General features: G+C 38.3%; 1 protein-coding gene across 10 annotated transcripts in view; it reads right to left on the reverse strand.

Annotated features, from left to right (window-relative positions):
- Positions 1-15099, reverse strand: part of Dapk1 (death associated protein kinase 1) — a 209150-nt gene that overhangs the window by 9664 nt on the left and 184387 nt on the right. For all 10 annotated transcript variants that reach the window (XM_004862456.4, XM_004862457.3, XM_004862458.4 and 7 more), the window contains one exon: positions 678-875. In XM_004862456.4, coding sequence (XP_004862513.1) covers positions 678-875 — 198 coding nt within the window. The remainder of the gene's footprint in view (positions 1-677; positions 876-15099) is intronic.

The raw sequence follows: 15099 nt of genomic DNA on the forward strand, positions 1-15099 counted from the left end.
CTGCCTGTGACTCACATGGCAGCAGCTCTCACTTACGGAAATGTTTGAAAAGAAGCCGTGATAAAGGAGAAAGACCAAAATGGCTGCATGCTGAGGGATAGTAAACCCAATTTATTATTCTGTGCTTTTCTGGGGGAAAAAATCTGGCTGCTGAGTCTTGTATTTCCTCAGGGAAGGCTGCTTTTCTTGTTCTACACAAACAGAAGCCCATTCTCTATGTTCTCCTCTCCTCTAGGAACAGTGTCAGGATGCCAGTCAGCCACTGGGCTGCTTTTCTCTAGTGCTTGAAGGATCAGCAGAATGGACAGCTCATTCTACTGGTGAATTACGGGTCTTTTCAAAAAAGGAGCAGGAGTTCTTGATGGAGGATTCCACTTTGCATCCAGCAAAAACAACAATGGCTCTAACGTATAGAAAGAAGTGAGAAACAGGTCTTGGGGAATATGTTAGAATTGGTCTTTGAGACAGAAATATGTGATCATGAGACAAAAACTCCCCGCAGAACACAGAGACCAGCTGAGCCTCAGAACGGAACCTCCCAGTGGGGAGAAGAAAGAACGGAGACAGCAGCTCTGAGACTCAAACTGCAGGGTCTGGGAATGGCTGTGGCCCAGTACGACATGGGCAGCAGCAGAACAGAAGAGGAAAAGCAATCACAGCCTGGAGGCTCAGCTCACCTATGGGCTCCTCTGCTGGGACCAGAGACTTTAGGAAACTGAGCCAGAAAATCACTTGGTTCAGCTGGATCTCATAAGGTTCTTCTAGACTAAAAACAATGACATGGATCGACGTAGGATCATTTACAGCAAAATAGTCATAACAGCAGAAATACACTGGATTTCCAGAGAACTCCCACACACTGAAATCACCAACTCCTACAGAAAAAGAAAATAAAGATTACCATCTGGAGACACCATCACCAAAGTTAGCTCTTTTTCTTAGCACTCTAGGGATTCTGCATAGGGCTAGCGATATTGATGGCATTTTTGTGTGTATGCACAACACCAACTTAAGGATAGATCCACATGTGTAATACTTACGTAACTAGCACTCCAAAATGGAACTTTAAATTAGGGGTGTTTTTTACTTTTATTTTTTAGGGACAAGTGGCTCTTTGAAGTCTAAGGCATAAACAGCTTTTCCCACCTCTCTTTAGCCCAGGTGAATGAACAGAATATGTGGATGCTGACACCAGGAAGCCTGGAGCTCAGGTTTTTGTTTGTTTCTTTTTTCTTTTTCTTTTTTTGTTTTCACAAGAGGACAATGAACTAAAGATGGCTAAAAGTGATAAAGCAAGTGTGAAGATCTGCATTATTTCTGTTTTTCCTCTTCTCTGCTTTTTATTATAAAAGATCCTTGCCCACCTAGAAACGGTGAAATGGAGTTTGGAGGCAAACAGGCCCCTCTATTCCTTTGGAGTAAGCCTTAAGTAAATATTTAGTATTATTTTTTATTAATTTGGTTAGTGGTGAGCAGATGAACCTGAGCTTATGAGCTTAAGTGACCCATAACAGCTTTGGTGGCCCAGATGGGACATAAATCCTTGTTCTTGAATACCTTGCATCCCAACAGTCAATTTAAAAGTATTGACTACTTGTGTCCAGCTAAATACATGGTCAGGACTCCGATGACCTCCCAGCAGTTTCCAGGGACACTTTCACACCTGGGAATCTCCCTCTTTTCCTGTTCAAAGCATCAGCTGCTTATGCACACTTTTGTTGATTAAAATGAAGAAAAGATTTCTGGGAGCTGATGAGCTGTCTGCTTCCCCACGATAAAGTGCACTCTCCTTTACAGGGACCTACTATCCTCACCACTTAGACATTCTCTTAGGTTGTCTGGCAGTGTCATTTATGGCCACTCATACCTACTAGGAGTCATTCTGGGGTACTGGTGTAAAAGAGAGTCACAGATTTAAAAACATTTCCAGGTATTTGTTTTAAAGTATTCATTTGTTTTGATATGCTTTTCTCTCTTTTATCCTTCTCTTCTTATAACCACCTTTATTCTCAAACGGACGAGAGATTCCAGCGCCATCTAAATTATGTAAGTAGGAGATTGAACAGGGCTGACTGGAGGAGGAGCCACTGTCACGTTGGACCTACTCACAGAGAAATCAGCTGAAACACAGGTAACTGGAAGGAAGGGAGGGATACATATCCTGATACCAAAATCAATCTGAAATAGGAAACTAACAGATCAAACAAAACATAGGCATGGGGCTTTATGGAACAGTGCAACGGCTCACAGGGTTACCAGCTGCATGGGCAGTACGAAGCAAGAATTGCCCTACTGCGAAGTCCCCAAGAAACTGATGGACTGAAAAAGTGCAGCTAATTCAAGCCACAGAGGATAGATTTGGGAAAAAAGGCCCCTGGCCTCTTCTGCCTTCCTCCACACAAAAGTCGCTATAGCCTGGCAGCAAATTTCGCTGGCAAACACAGAGGCAAGTGACCAGAAATAACCTGCCCTCTTCCTGCCAGCCCCCTTTCTCTTTCTTTCTTTTTGCCTCGGCCTAGCCACTGCAGCACAGTGCAGCAGAGGTGGGGGTGGAGACTAGGGGCTTGAGAGGAAGATGCAGATGTGCATGTGGGATTTAAACAGTCCAGGGTCGGCCAGCTAGGCAGGAGATTTAAGTAGAACCTTTGGGCTGCATTCATTATGGAACAGTACCCACTGCCCACCCTGCGACAAGCGGTGGGCTAGGATAAAGAAGTGCCAGTTTGGGTGAAACAGAGGAAGCTGTGCAAAGACCAAGCGGAATCAGCTGTATACAGGACTGAGAGCAGCCCTGGCTCTCCTTGCCTGAGGGCGCCACAGCATCCCAGGTAAGGAGGTATGGGGAGGGGGGCAGAGAGAGAGATCCAAAAAGCTGCTGGCTGAAGACCGGCTCCAGCTCCCACAAGACCAACCCTGTATCCAACCCTAATCCTACTGCAGACTTGGCAGGGGTATGAGGACGGTTTTGCGACACTGTCTGCCTTGGACACTGCCACAGAACTGTGGACACCAGAGGAATTTTATCTTTTGCTTTCTTTGTTGGTTTTGTTTCCTTTTTCTGTCTGTTTTTTGTTTTTCCTTCACTATTTAGGTTTTTAGCTTTACTTTCATCTTGTTCTACTCATCTTCTTTCTTTCCTCAACTATCTCTCTTGAGTTTACGGTATTTTCATGTGAGTGAAAATCGTCTCTCATCTTTCTGGTGTATACCCAATAATCTCTTGCTTTACTCTTCATGCTTTCTCTTCTACCCTTTTCTCCAGTTTCCCAAAGCTTGGGTGATCATCTCTATCCTCCAGCCTTGCCCCAACTACACCTCCCTTCATTTATCTGTTTTGCCCTCCATCCCTCTTAAATTCCCTCCTTATGGGGTAAAAGCACTAAGGGGAAGCTCACTGCATATAAGTTCAGGTTTATGATGGATTGTGTTACATAACTGTATATGTTGCTCCTATGGTTAAAGGTGTCAAATTAACGGTTACCATAACTTGTCATTTTCTAGGCTGTGCTGGTGCTTGATGCTAGTGGTATTGCTAATTGTGTCATTTTAGCCAGGATGTCATCCTGTTATAACCAGTTGCTCTCCCTTGTATGATGACACTGCAATTGTCTGGTGCCACAACCATCACCAAGTCCAGTACCAAAGGACTGGATGTTGAGCTAGATAGCAACCTCTCATCCTTAACGGATTAGGAAGGCAGGGTCTTGGGAAAGACACAAAGACCAAGAACCACATATGCCCAGAAGACTTCTCTGAGGAGCAGACACTTCCTAGGGAAGCCTTGACAGATAGTGATAAAACTACCTGCCATAAGACATTTGTAAGCATCAACGTAGAAAAAAAAAAAAGAAAATGACAAGATGCAGAAGCAAAATGAAATTCCAGACCTCCAGCCCACCTAGGACAAGTCCAGAGGACAATGAGATAGAGGCAATTGGAAGTCACCCACCTAAAATTTCAGAAATAATAATAGCATAAGTAAAAAACAAAACAAAACAGATGCATAGGATTATAGAGAAAATAACCTCTCAGGTAAAAAAAGAAATGATCAAAATGAAAGACATGCTCAGTGAATGAATCTAGAGTAGACACAGATTAAAAAAAAGTAGGAGTGGGCTGGGGATTTAGCTCAGTGGTTCCGGCGCCTGCCTCGCAAGTGCAAGGTCTTGAGTTTGATCCCCAGTATCAAAAAAAAAAAAAAAAACAAAAAACACACACACACACACAAAAAAGTAGGAGTTTAGGAAAATGATGGAAACCATGAATGCTGAACATAGGAAAGAAATGGAATCTATGAAACAGACTCAAACATTTAATCCAGGAGATTAAAAATTCCACTGAAAGGACACGTACTAGATTGAAAGTGGACAGAATTTCTAATCTATTAGACAATATTGCAGTTTATGAACATGAAAAAAAAAGATTATCTTAAAAATGGCAAGGGGTCATGAAAAATCAATCCAACAGCTACAAGATGATCCAAAGAAAAATAATATAATAATTTCTGGAGTCAATGAAAAAGCTGGAGATAGTGCAAATGCAATAAAAAGCCATTCAAAGAAGTAATGCCAGAAAACTTCCCAAACATGGGAAAAAAAATTTGACATACAAATTAGTGAGGTATACAGAACTCCAACTAGCCATGACCAAAATAAAACTACACCAAGCCAGATAATTATCAAGATCCCAGAAATACAGCACAAGAACAGAATATTAAAAATTGTTAGAGGAAAGAAACAAATCACCTATATAGGAAAGCTCATCAGAATCACAGCAGACTTCTCAACATAAACCCTTAAGTCAAGGACAGCCTAGAGTAAAGGATTTCAGGTTCTGAAAGAAAACACCCTCCAAGCCAGATTGATGTTACCTGCAAAACTATCCTTCAAATTCAATGAAGAAATAAGATACTTCCATGAAAAGAGCAACTGAAGAAATTCATGACCACTAAACCAACTCTACAAAATGCCCTGAAGGATATTTTAGAAAGAGATAATGAAGACCGCAATTCCAAGAACACCAACAGAAAGAAGCCACTAGGCAGGACAAGCAATTAAACAGGGAGGAAAGATAAGGAACCAACAAAAGGAAAATAATATGACAAGGATGAGCCAATTTATTTCAGTCATAACCATCAATGTAAATGGTCTCAACTTACCAGTCAAAAGAAATAGACTGACAGAATAGATCAAGAAAAAAGATCCAACAATATGCTGCATACAAGAAAAACATTTAACTCAAAAAAAATTCATAGGCTAAAAGTCAAAGGGTGAAAAACAATACTCAGTGAGACATGAACCCAGAATAAAGCAGAGGTAGCTATTCTGTTTGCAGACAAAGTGAATTTTATGCCAAGACTGAATAAGAGAGATGAAGAAGGTCACTATATCCTTGTAGAGGGAACAATCCTAGAGGAAGAGATAACAAACATACATATATATGCACCAAATACCAGTGTACCCAACTATGTACAGCAAATATTAATGAACACAAAAAAATCAAAAAAGCACTAATACAATTACAATGGGGGAACTCAATACCCCACTGTCAAAAATAGATCAAATAGACAAAAAAAAAAAATCAAGAAAGAAATATTAGAACTGAAACAAACCTGTGAGAAAATGGACTTTAGTGTATGTCTACAGTGTTCCACCCCACAACATCAGAATATACATTATTCTCAGATGCACATGGAATGTTTTCCAAACTAGATCACATATTAGCCCATAGAAAATGCTTAATTTAAGTAAATACAAAGGAACTGAAATTATCCCATGCATATTATCTGACTATAGTGCAATGAAATTGGAAACCAACAGCAAAAACTCTATAAACACATGGAAATTGAATAATACTCTTCTGAACAATGGGTCACAGATGAAATTAAACAAGAATTTAAACAGTATATACAATAATGGCGATACAATATATCAGAAATTATGGGACACAATGAAAGCAGTCCTAGAAGGAAATTTATAGCAGTAAATTGTCACATCAGGAAAATGGAACGAGATCAAATAAGCTAATGTTGAGCCTCAAATGCCTAGAAAAATAAGAGCAAGTCAAACCCAAAGCTCATACTAGGGAGGGAATTATAAAGATCAGAGCAGAAGTTAATGCATTTGAGAATAAGAAAATAATACAAAGAATCAAAGAATTGAAGAGTTGCTTCTTTGAGAGATCAAGTAAAATTGACAAACCCTTAGCCAATCTTATCAAAAACAAAGAGAAAAGACTCAAATTCATTCAATTAGGAATGAAAAGGGTGAAATCACAATGGATCCTGTAGAAATCCAGAAGGTCAACAATACCCACACTTCAAGAACCTGTATTCTAATAAGATGGGAAACACAGAAGAAATGCACAGATTCCTAGATATATATGAATTAACAAAGCTGATAAAAAAGACATAAAAATTGTAAATAACTCAATATGTCAATGAAATTGACAATGTAATTAAAAATGTACCAAAAATAAAAGCCCAGGTCCTGATGGATTCACTGCTGAATTCTACAAGAAACTTAGAGAAGATCTAATGCCATTACACTTCAAACTCTTCAATGAAATTGAAAGGGAAGCAATACTCATAAAATCATTCCTGGAAGCAAGTATTACCCTGATACCAAAAACAGAGAAGGACCTGACCAAAAAAGAACTATAGGCCAATCTTCCTAATGTACAAAGATGCAAAAATCCTCAGTAAGATTCTGGCAAACAGAATACAGCAAATCATCAAGAAGATGATACACTATGATCAAGTAGGATTTAATCCCAGGAATGCAGGGATGCTTCAACATACACAAATAAGAAAATGTAATACACTATATTAACAGAGCCAAGGACAAAAAATATCATCTCAATAGATACAGAAAAAGCATTTGACAAAGCCCAACACCCATTTATGATAAAACCCTACAGAAAATTGGAATAGATGGTATTTATCTCATTCTGATAAAAGCCATCTATGACAAACCAACAACCAACAGCATACTAAATGGTCAGAAACGGAAAGTTTTCACTCTAAAATCAGAAACAAGGCAAGGATGTCCATTATCACCACTCCCATTCAATATATTTCTGGAAACATTAGGAAAAGCAATTAGACAAGAGAAAGAAATAAAAGGAATAAGGATATAAATGGAAGAAATCATTATTTGAAGAAGACATGATACTCTATATAGAAGACCCGAAAAACTCCACCAAAAGACTTCTAGATTTAATAACCAAATTCAGTCATGAACCTGGATACAAAATCAACATTCAAAAATCAACAGCATTCCTGTATACAAATAATAAACTCACTGAGAGAGAAATTAGGGAAATCACACCTTTCACAACAGCATTGAAATAAATGAAATACTTAGGAATTAATCACACAAAGCAAGTAAAAGATCTTTACACTGAAAACTACAGTACCTGGAAAAAGTAGATGAAGATAGCAGAAAATGGAAAGGTATTTCTTGTTTTTGAGTAGGAAGAACCAATATAGTGACAATGGCCACACTACCAAAATTGTTCTACAGATTTAATGCCAATACCAATAGCATACCTCAAAGAATTAGGGAAAATAATCCTAAAATTCATTTGGAACTAGAAGAGACTTAGAATAGTGAAAGCAATTCTGGGCAACAATGGCAAGGCAGGAGGCATGACAATCCCTGATTTGAAATTATACTACAGAGGAGATCTGTGCCGGCCACTTTGAGACCTATTGGCTGCCTATGCCTGCACCTGTGCAGCAGCACAGGGATCTGGATCCATGCTGCAGAGGTGCCCAGGGCCAGAGAAGCCATTGCTATGAGTTCAGGAAGATGGTGCTGTGGTAAGCAGCAGAGAGAGGACCTCTCCAATGCTTGTTGTTGAAAACTGAAGCCCACGGGAAGAGCAAAGACACATCGGACCACAGTGGTTGGTGAGTTGCTGGGAACAGCACCTCCCACCAAACCTGGACTGGCTACAGGGAAAGAGTGGGTCAAATATGCAGTAGAACCATGTAGAGTTCAACCCTGCAGCGGGTAGGGAGCTCAATTCTAGCCTCTCAGCCAGAAACCAGCCTGAATCTCAGTGGACTATGGCTGGCTCGCCGAGATTAACTGACTCAGTTCTGCTCACTGCTACTCACATTGTACTCCAGGGACAACAGAGACACACCTCAAAGGGGAGTTTTTTTGTTTTTCTTTTCTCTTACTTCTTTTTTCTTTTTCATTTCTCTCCTTTCTTGTTCCTGTTTTTCTCCTATTGTTTTTTCTTGATTGTTCTTATTTTTATAGGAACATGAGTACAGTTTCTAGTTTTCCTGTTGCTGTTCGTTTGTTGTTCTTCTTGTTATTCCTTTATTCTCTCTTTTCCTCCTCTCTTCACCAATTCCCCAAAGTCTGCATGCCCTTCTGTGTACTCTAGTGGCATTTCTAAACTTTCCCTCTCCTTCTAGCTCCCTATCCCCCACTCCCAACTCCGTCCAAGTCTTCTTCCCAGAGGGTAAATCCACTATATCAAAGGGCTTATTTACTGCAAACATATTTCTGGTTGGTCCTTGATTTTGATATTTAACCACAGTCCAGTTCATGCAGTTAAAGGTGACAGACTAATAGCTACCATAATTTATCATTTTATAAGCTGTGTTTGATGCTATTGCTGATGCTGATTGTATTACTCTGACCAAGGTGATGTGATTGCTCTAGTCAGTTGTTCTTCCTGGGATACCGAGACTGAGATTGCCTGAGGGTCATTATAGACTCAAAACCTAAAGACCAGCTATTCCTGGAAGATAACTCTGAGAAGTAGTCATTCCCTACAAGTTCTAAATATTGTCAATGAAAATACTCACAATTAATATACAAGCATCAAGCCAGGAACTAAATAAAAAACATTAGGAACAATGACAAAAAAATAAAATGAGAAGACACCTAAACAAGAAGCAAACCCAGACTTCCAGATCATCAAAGATAAATCCAGGGGGCAATGAGATAGAATAATATGAAAGCCAACCACCTGGACTCCCTGAACTGGTAACAAGGGAGGTAATAAAAGAAGCTCTAAAATAATGAAATCACAAATAATTTCTCAGATAACAACAGAGATGGTGACCATAATGAAAGATATGATTAATAACTCTAGAGTAGACACAGATAAAAAATAGAGGAGCTGAAGAAAATGACAAAATGCACGAATATCCAACATACGGGGCCAGAGATTTAGCTCCGTGGTTCCGCTGCCTGTCTTGGAAGTGCAAGGTCCCAAGTTTGATCCCTGGTACTAAACAAAAAAACAAAAAAACAAAAAAACAAAAAAAAACACCCAACATATGAAAGCACTGAAAAACATAAAACACATCCAAATAGACATCCAAGAAATTAAAAATTCCATTGAAAGTTTCCACAGAGAATAAATGAATGTGAGGACAGAATTTCAGATATAGAAGACAGGATGTTGGTTAGTGAACAAGAAAAGAAAGATTTCTTAAAAATATCAAAGGACCATGAGAAATCAGTCCAACAGCTACTAGACAATGCAAAACAAAGAATAACAAGATGGATTGGAGTCAATGAAGGAGTAGGACATAACACAAAAGACAAACTTTTCACAGAAGTAACTGCAGAAAACTTCCCAAAACTTTCCCAGGGAAAAAGAATTTGACATAAAGATAAATGAGGCATATAGAACTCCAACTAGCCATGACCAAAAAAACCCCCAAATCTACATCTAGGCATATAATACTCAATATTCCAGAAATCCAACACAAGAATAAATTATTAAAAGCAGTTAGAGAAAAGAAACAAAGCACATATAAAGGAAAGCCCATTAAAATCACAGCAGACTTCTCAACACAAATCCTAGTCAAGGGGAGCCTGGAATGAAATATATCAAACTCTAAAAGAAAAAAAACTCCAAGCCAGACTGATATATCCTGCAAAACTATCTTTCAAAATAAATGAAGAAATCAGATACTTTCATAACGAAGAACACATGAGGAACTTCATGAATATCAAACCAGCACTTCAAAAAATTCTAAACAATATCATAGGAAAACACAATGAGGGTCCCAACACCATGAAGCCCAGCAGAATGAATCCACCAGGCAAGGCAAGAAATTAAATGCAAAGAGGTAGGGGGTGGAATCCAACAGCAGGAAAAGAACATTACAAGGATAAGTCAATATGTATCAGTCATATCAGTTATAACCATCAATATTAATGGTCTCAATTCACCAATTAAAACAAATGGACTGGCACAATGGGTCAAGAAGCAAGATCCAACAATATGCTGCATACCAGAAACACACTTAATTCAAAAACAAATTCAAAGATTGAAAGTTAAAGGGGGGAAAACAATACTCCATGTGACAGGAACCCCCCATAAGGCAGGATTAGCTATCTTCTTTGCAGATCAAATGGGCTTCCAACCAACACCGATTAAGAGAGACAAAGAAGGACACTACATCTTTGTAAAGGGAACAATCCAAGAGAAAGACATGACAATCATGAAAATATATGCACCAAACACTAGTGCACCCAACTATATAAAAAAATACTAACAGACGTGGAAAATCAAATAAACACTAATACAACAGTAGTGGGGAACCTAAATAACCCACTATCATAAATAGATCAACTAGACAAAAAATAACAAAATACTAGAACTCCATCAAACTCTTGAACAAATGAACTTAACAGATGTTTACAGAGTCTTCCTCCCCACAAAATCAGAATACACATTCTTCTCAGCTGCACACAGGTAGTTCTGCAAAACAGACCACACACTTGCTCACAGAACATGTTTAAGTAAGTGCAAAGGAATTGAAGTTATCCCCTGTATATTATCAAACCATTGTGCGATAAAATTGAAGATCAATAGCAAAAGAAACTGCAAGAATTTCATAAACACTTGGAAATTGAACAGCACATTTCTGAACAACCAATGAGTCACAAAGGAAATTAAAGAAGAAATCAGACAGTTTCTACAATTAAATGAAAATGACAATACAACATATTGGAATCTATGGAACACAATGAAAGCAGTCTTATGAGGGAAATTCATAGCAGTGAATACTCAGGAAAACAGAGCGAGCTCAATTAAGCAATCTGATGCTGAACCTCAGGCTTCTAAAAAAACAAGAGCAGGACAAACCCAAAGCTCATACAAGGGAAGAAATTATAAAGATCAGAGCAGAAATCAATGCAATGGAGACTAAGAGAACGATACAAAAAAATCAATGAAGCCAAGAGTTGGTTCTTTGAAAGAATAAACAAAATTGACAAGCTCTTAGCCAAGCTTATCAAAAAAAGGAAAGAAAAGGCTCAAATCCATGCAATTAGAAATGAAAACGGTGAAATTACAACAGACCCAGCAGAAATCGAGATCATCAATACCTAGTTTGAGAACCTATATGCCAATAAGAAGAAGTGGACAGATTCCTAGATACATGTGAATTATGAAAGTTGAACAAAGAAGACCTAAAAATTCTAAACAACCCAATATCAATCAACAAAACTGAAAATCTAATTAAAAGCTTATCAACTAAAAAAAGCCTGGGCCTTGATGGCTTCATTGCTGAATTCCACAAGACATTTAGAGAGGAACCATTGCCCTACTATTTAAACTCTTCAATGAAATTGAAAGGGAAGCAATACTCTCAAATTCATTCCCAGAAGCAAGCATCACCTTGATCCCTAAAGCAGAGAAAGACCCAGCTGAAAAAGAGAACTGTAGGCCAATCTCACTAATGAACATAGATGTAAAAATCCTTAATAACATACTGGCAAACAGAAGGCAGAAGGTCATCAAGAAGATCATACACCCTGACCAAGTGGGATTCATCCCAGCGATGCAGGGATGGTTCAATATATGCAAATCAATAAATGAAATACACTGTATTAATAGAGCCAAGGAGAAAAACCATATGATCATCCCAATAGATGCAGAAAAAGCATCTGACAAAATCCAATACCCATTCATGATAAAAACCCTATAAAAATGGAATAAATGGTTTCTGCCTCAATCTGATAAAAACCATCTATGAAAAACCAACAGCCAATATCATACTAAATGGTCAAAAACTGAAATCCTTCACACTAAAATCAGGAACAAGACAAGGAGGTCCACTATCACCACTCCCATTCAGTATAGTTTTGGAAACTTTAGCCACAGCAATTAGACAAGACAAAGAAATGAAAGGAATAAAGATAAGAAATGAAGAAGTCAAATTTTCATTTGCAGACAACATGATACTCTATATAGAAGACCCCAAGAACTCCACCAAAAGTCTTCTACTAGACTTTATAACCAAATTCAGTAAAGTAGCTGGATACAAGGTAAACACACAAAAATCAATAGCTTTCCTGTACACGAACAACAGACTCACTGAGAGAGAAATGGGGTAAACAATTCCTTGCATAACAGCACCCAAAAAACTGAAATACCTAGGAATCAACCTAACGAAAGAAAGGAGACCTCTACTCTGAAAACGATAGCACTCTGAAAACAGAGATTGAAGATGATATCAGAAAATGGACAGACATCCCCTGCTCCTGGGTAGGAAGGATTAATATAGTGAAAATGGCCATACTTCCAAAACTGCTATATAGATTTAATGCAATTCCAATTGAGATCCCAGCAGCATACTTCATAGACCTTGAGAAAACAATCCAAAAATTCATTTGGAACAAGAAGAGACCCAGAATAGCAAAAGCAATTCTAGGTAACAGAGACATGGCAGGGGGTATCACAATCCCCAACCTGCAACTATACTACAAAGCTACTGTGATAAAAACAGCATGGTACTGGCAAAGAAACAGACCTGAGGAGCAGTGGAACAGATTAGAAAATGCAGAAACGACGCCAGACACACTCAGCCATCTCATCTTCGATAAAGGAGCCAAACACCCTCACTGGAGGAAAGATAGCCTCTTTAATAAATGGTGCTGGAAAAATTGGACTTCAACTTGCCAAAGATTAAAACTAGATCTGTATCTCTCAGCATGCACTAAACTAAAATCAAAATGGATTAAAGATCTAAATATTAAAATAGAAACTCTGAACCAGTTGGAACAGAGGTTAGGTAGAACCCTTGAAGACATCGGTGTAGGAAAAGATTTTATGAACAAAACCTCAGTTGCCCATGAACTAGCACAAACAATCAACAAGTGGGATCTCTTCTTATTAAAAGGCTTCTGTACAGCAAGAGAAACCACCAGCAGTGTGAAGAGACAACCCACAATGCGGGAAAAAAATCTTCACCTGCTCTTCCTCAGACAAAGGTCTACTATCTCGAATCTATAAAGAACTTAAAAATCAGACCTCCCAAATTTAAAGACCCAATCCAAAAATGGGCATCTGAAATGAACAGGCATTTCTCAGACAAAGAAATAGAAGTAGCAAATACATGAAAAAATGTTCAACATCACTGGTCATTTGAGAGATGCAAATGAAAACAACGCTGAGATTTCACTTCACTCCAGAAAGAATGGCTGCTCTCATGAAATCAACCAATAACAAATGCTGGCGGGGCTGTGGGGAAAGAGGAGCCCTGCTCCACTGCTGGTGGGAGTGTAGTCTGGTGCAACCACTGTGGAAATCAGTATGGAGATACCTCAAAGAACTAGGACTGGAAGTCCCATCTGACCCCACTATTCCACTGCTGGGGATCTTCCCCAAAGAATTAAAAGAATCATACCACAGTGATATATGTGCACCCATGTTCATAGCAGTGCAGTTTGTAATAGTTAAAACTTGGAAACAGCCCAAATGCCCATCAACTGGAGACTGGATAAAGAAAATGTGGTTTTTAAATAAAATGGAGTACTACTCAGCCATAAAAAATGAGAAATTAGAGACATTTATAGCTAAGTGGATGCACACTGAGGCCATACTCTTAAGTGAAATAAATAGGACACACATGTATAAATACCAAATAGTTTCTCTGGTGTGAGAAACTGAAAGTGTAAATAAGGACTAAATGTATAACAGGTAATGTGAAATACGAAGAGAAGGGGCAAAGGGGAAGGAAGTGGGAGGGCTAGGGGAAAGGATAGAAGGGAATGGGATTACTATGAGAAAATGGAAAAATAGGAACAAAATCTTTGTAAATAGGGAGGAATGGAGGGGTTGAAGGGAGGGCTGGGCAAGGGTGAAAAATAAGAACCAAGAGAGACTATGTAAAGGTGCAAATTTCCAATGATGAATGTCAGTATATTGTATACCTAAAATGTACCAACGATTAGAATGAATAATTGAAAATGTAAAATAGGAAGAAAAGGTCCAAAGGGGTAGGGGTAGTGGGAGGGGCAGGGGAAAGGAAAGAAGGGAAAAGAAAAATGGTGAGAAATGGAAAAAATGGAAATAAAGTCTTTGTAAATAGGGAAGGGTGGAGGGGGTGAAGGGAGGGCTAGGAATGGGGAAAAAGTAAGAACCAAGATGCATCATGTAAAGGTACAATTCCCAATGAGAAATGTAATTGTGTTGTATACCTACAATGTACCAATAAAGGAATTTAATTTAAAAAAAAAGATTTTTACATAGCATTTTGTTATAGTGCATATAAATACAATTTCAGGATATCAACTATAGCTTTTAAAAGCATTTTTCCCAGCAAAGAAAAAAAGGTATTGTAATCCAGTGCAGACAATGTACCTAATAGTGCACCCTGAATTTAGTACAATTGTCTTACATGTTTTACATGTTCTTTGGCCTATTAGTCTGGTTTTCAATCTATATATAAGATAATTAACCTCATAAGATACAAGATAAATGAATTTGATGCTAGAAAAATAAACAGGGTAGAGGGAATGGGGAAAAAGTATAATTGAAATGTGTTATGCACATCTAGTGATTTCTTATAATGAACGCAACCATTATATACTGCAAAAATGTATTAATAAAAGTAAAAACAATAGGGCACATTATAGTTGCAAAAAAATTGTTCTGAAACACTGACTTGTATTTGTTAGGTATTTCACATCTTATAGACAATGTAAAAGTAATTGTTAAAACTTAAACAAGTAGGGCCGGGGATTTAGCTCAGTGGTTTTGCCGCTTGCTGCACAAGCTCAAGGACCCGAATTCGATCCCCGGTACCAAAAAAAAAGGAGCTTTAAAAAATAA

The sequence above is a fragment of the Heterocephalus glaber genome, unplaced genomic scaffold, assembly GCF_053883595.1.
Source record: "Heterocephalus glaber isolate CG9 unplaced genomic scaffold, H.glaber_assembly_v1.0 deba00000546, whole genome shotgun sequence".
Classification (NCBI taxonomy): Eukaryota; Metazoa; Chordata; class Mammalia; order Rodentia; family Bathyergidae; genus Heterocephalus; species Heterocephalus glaber.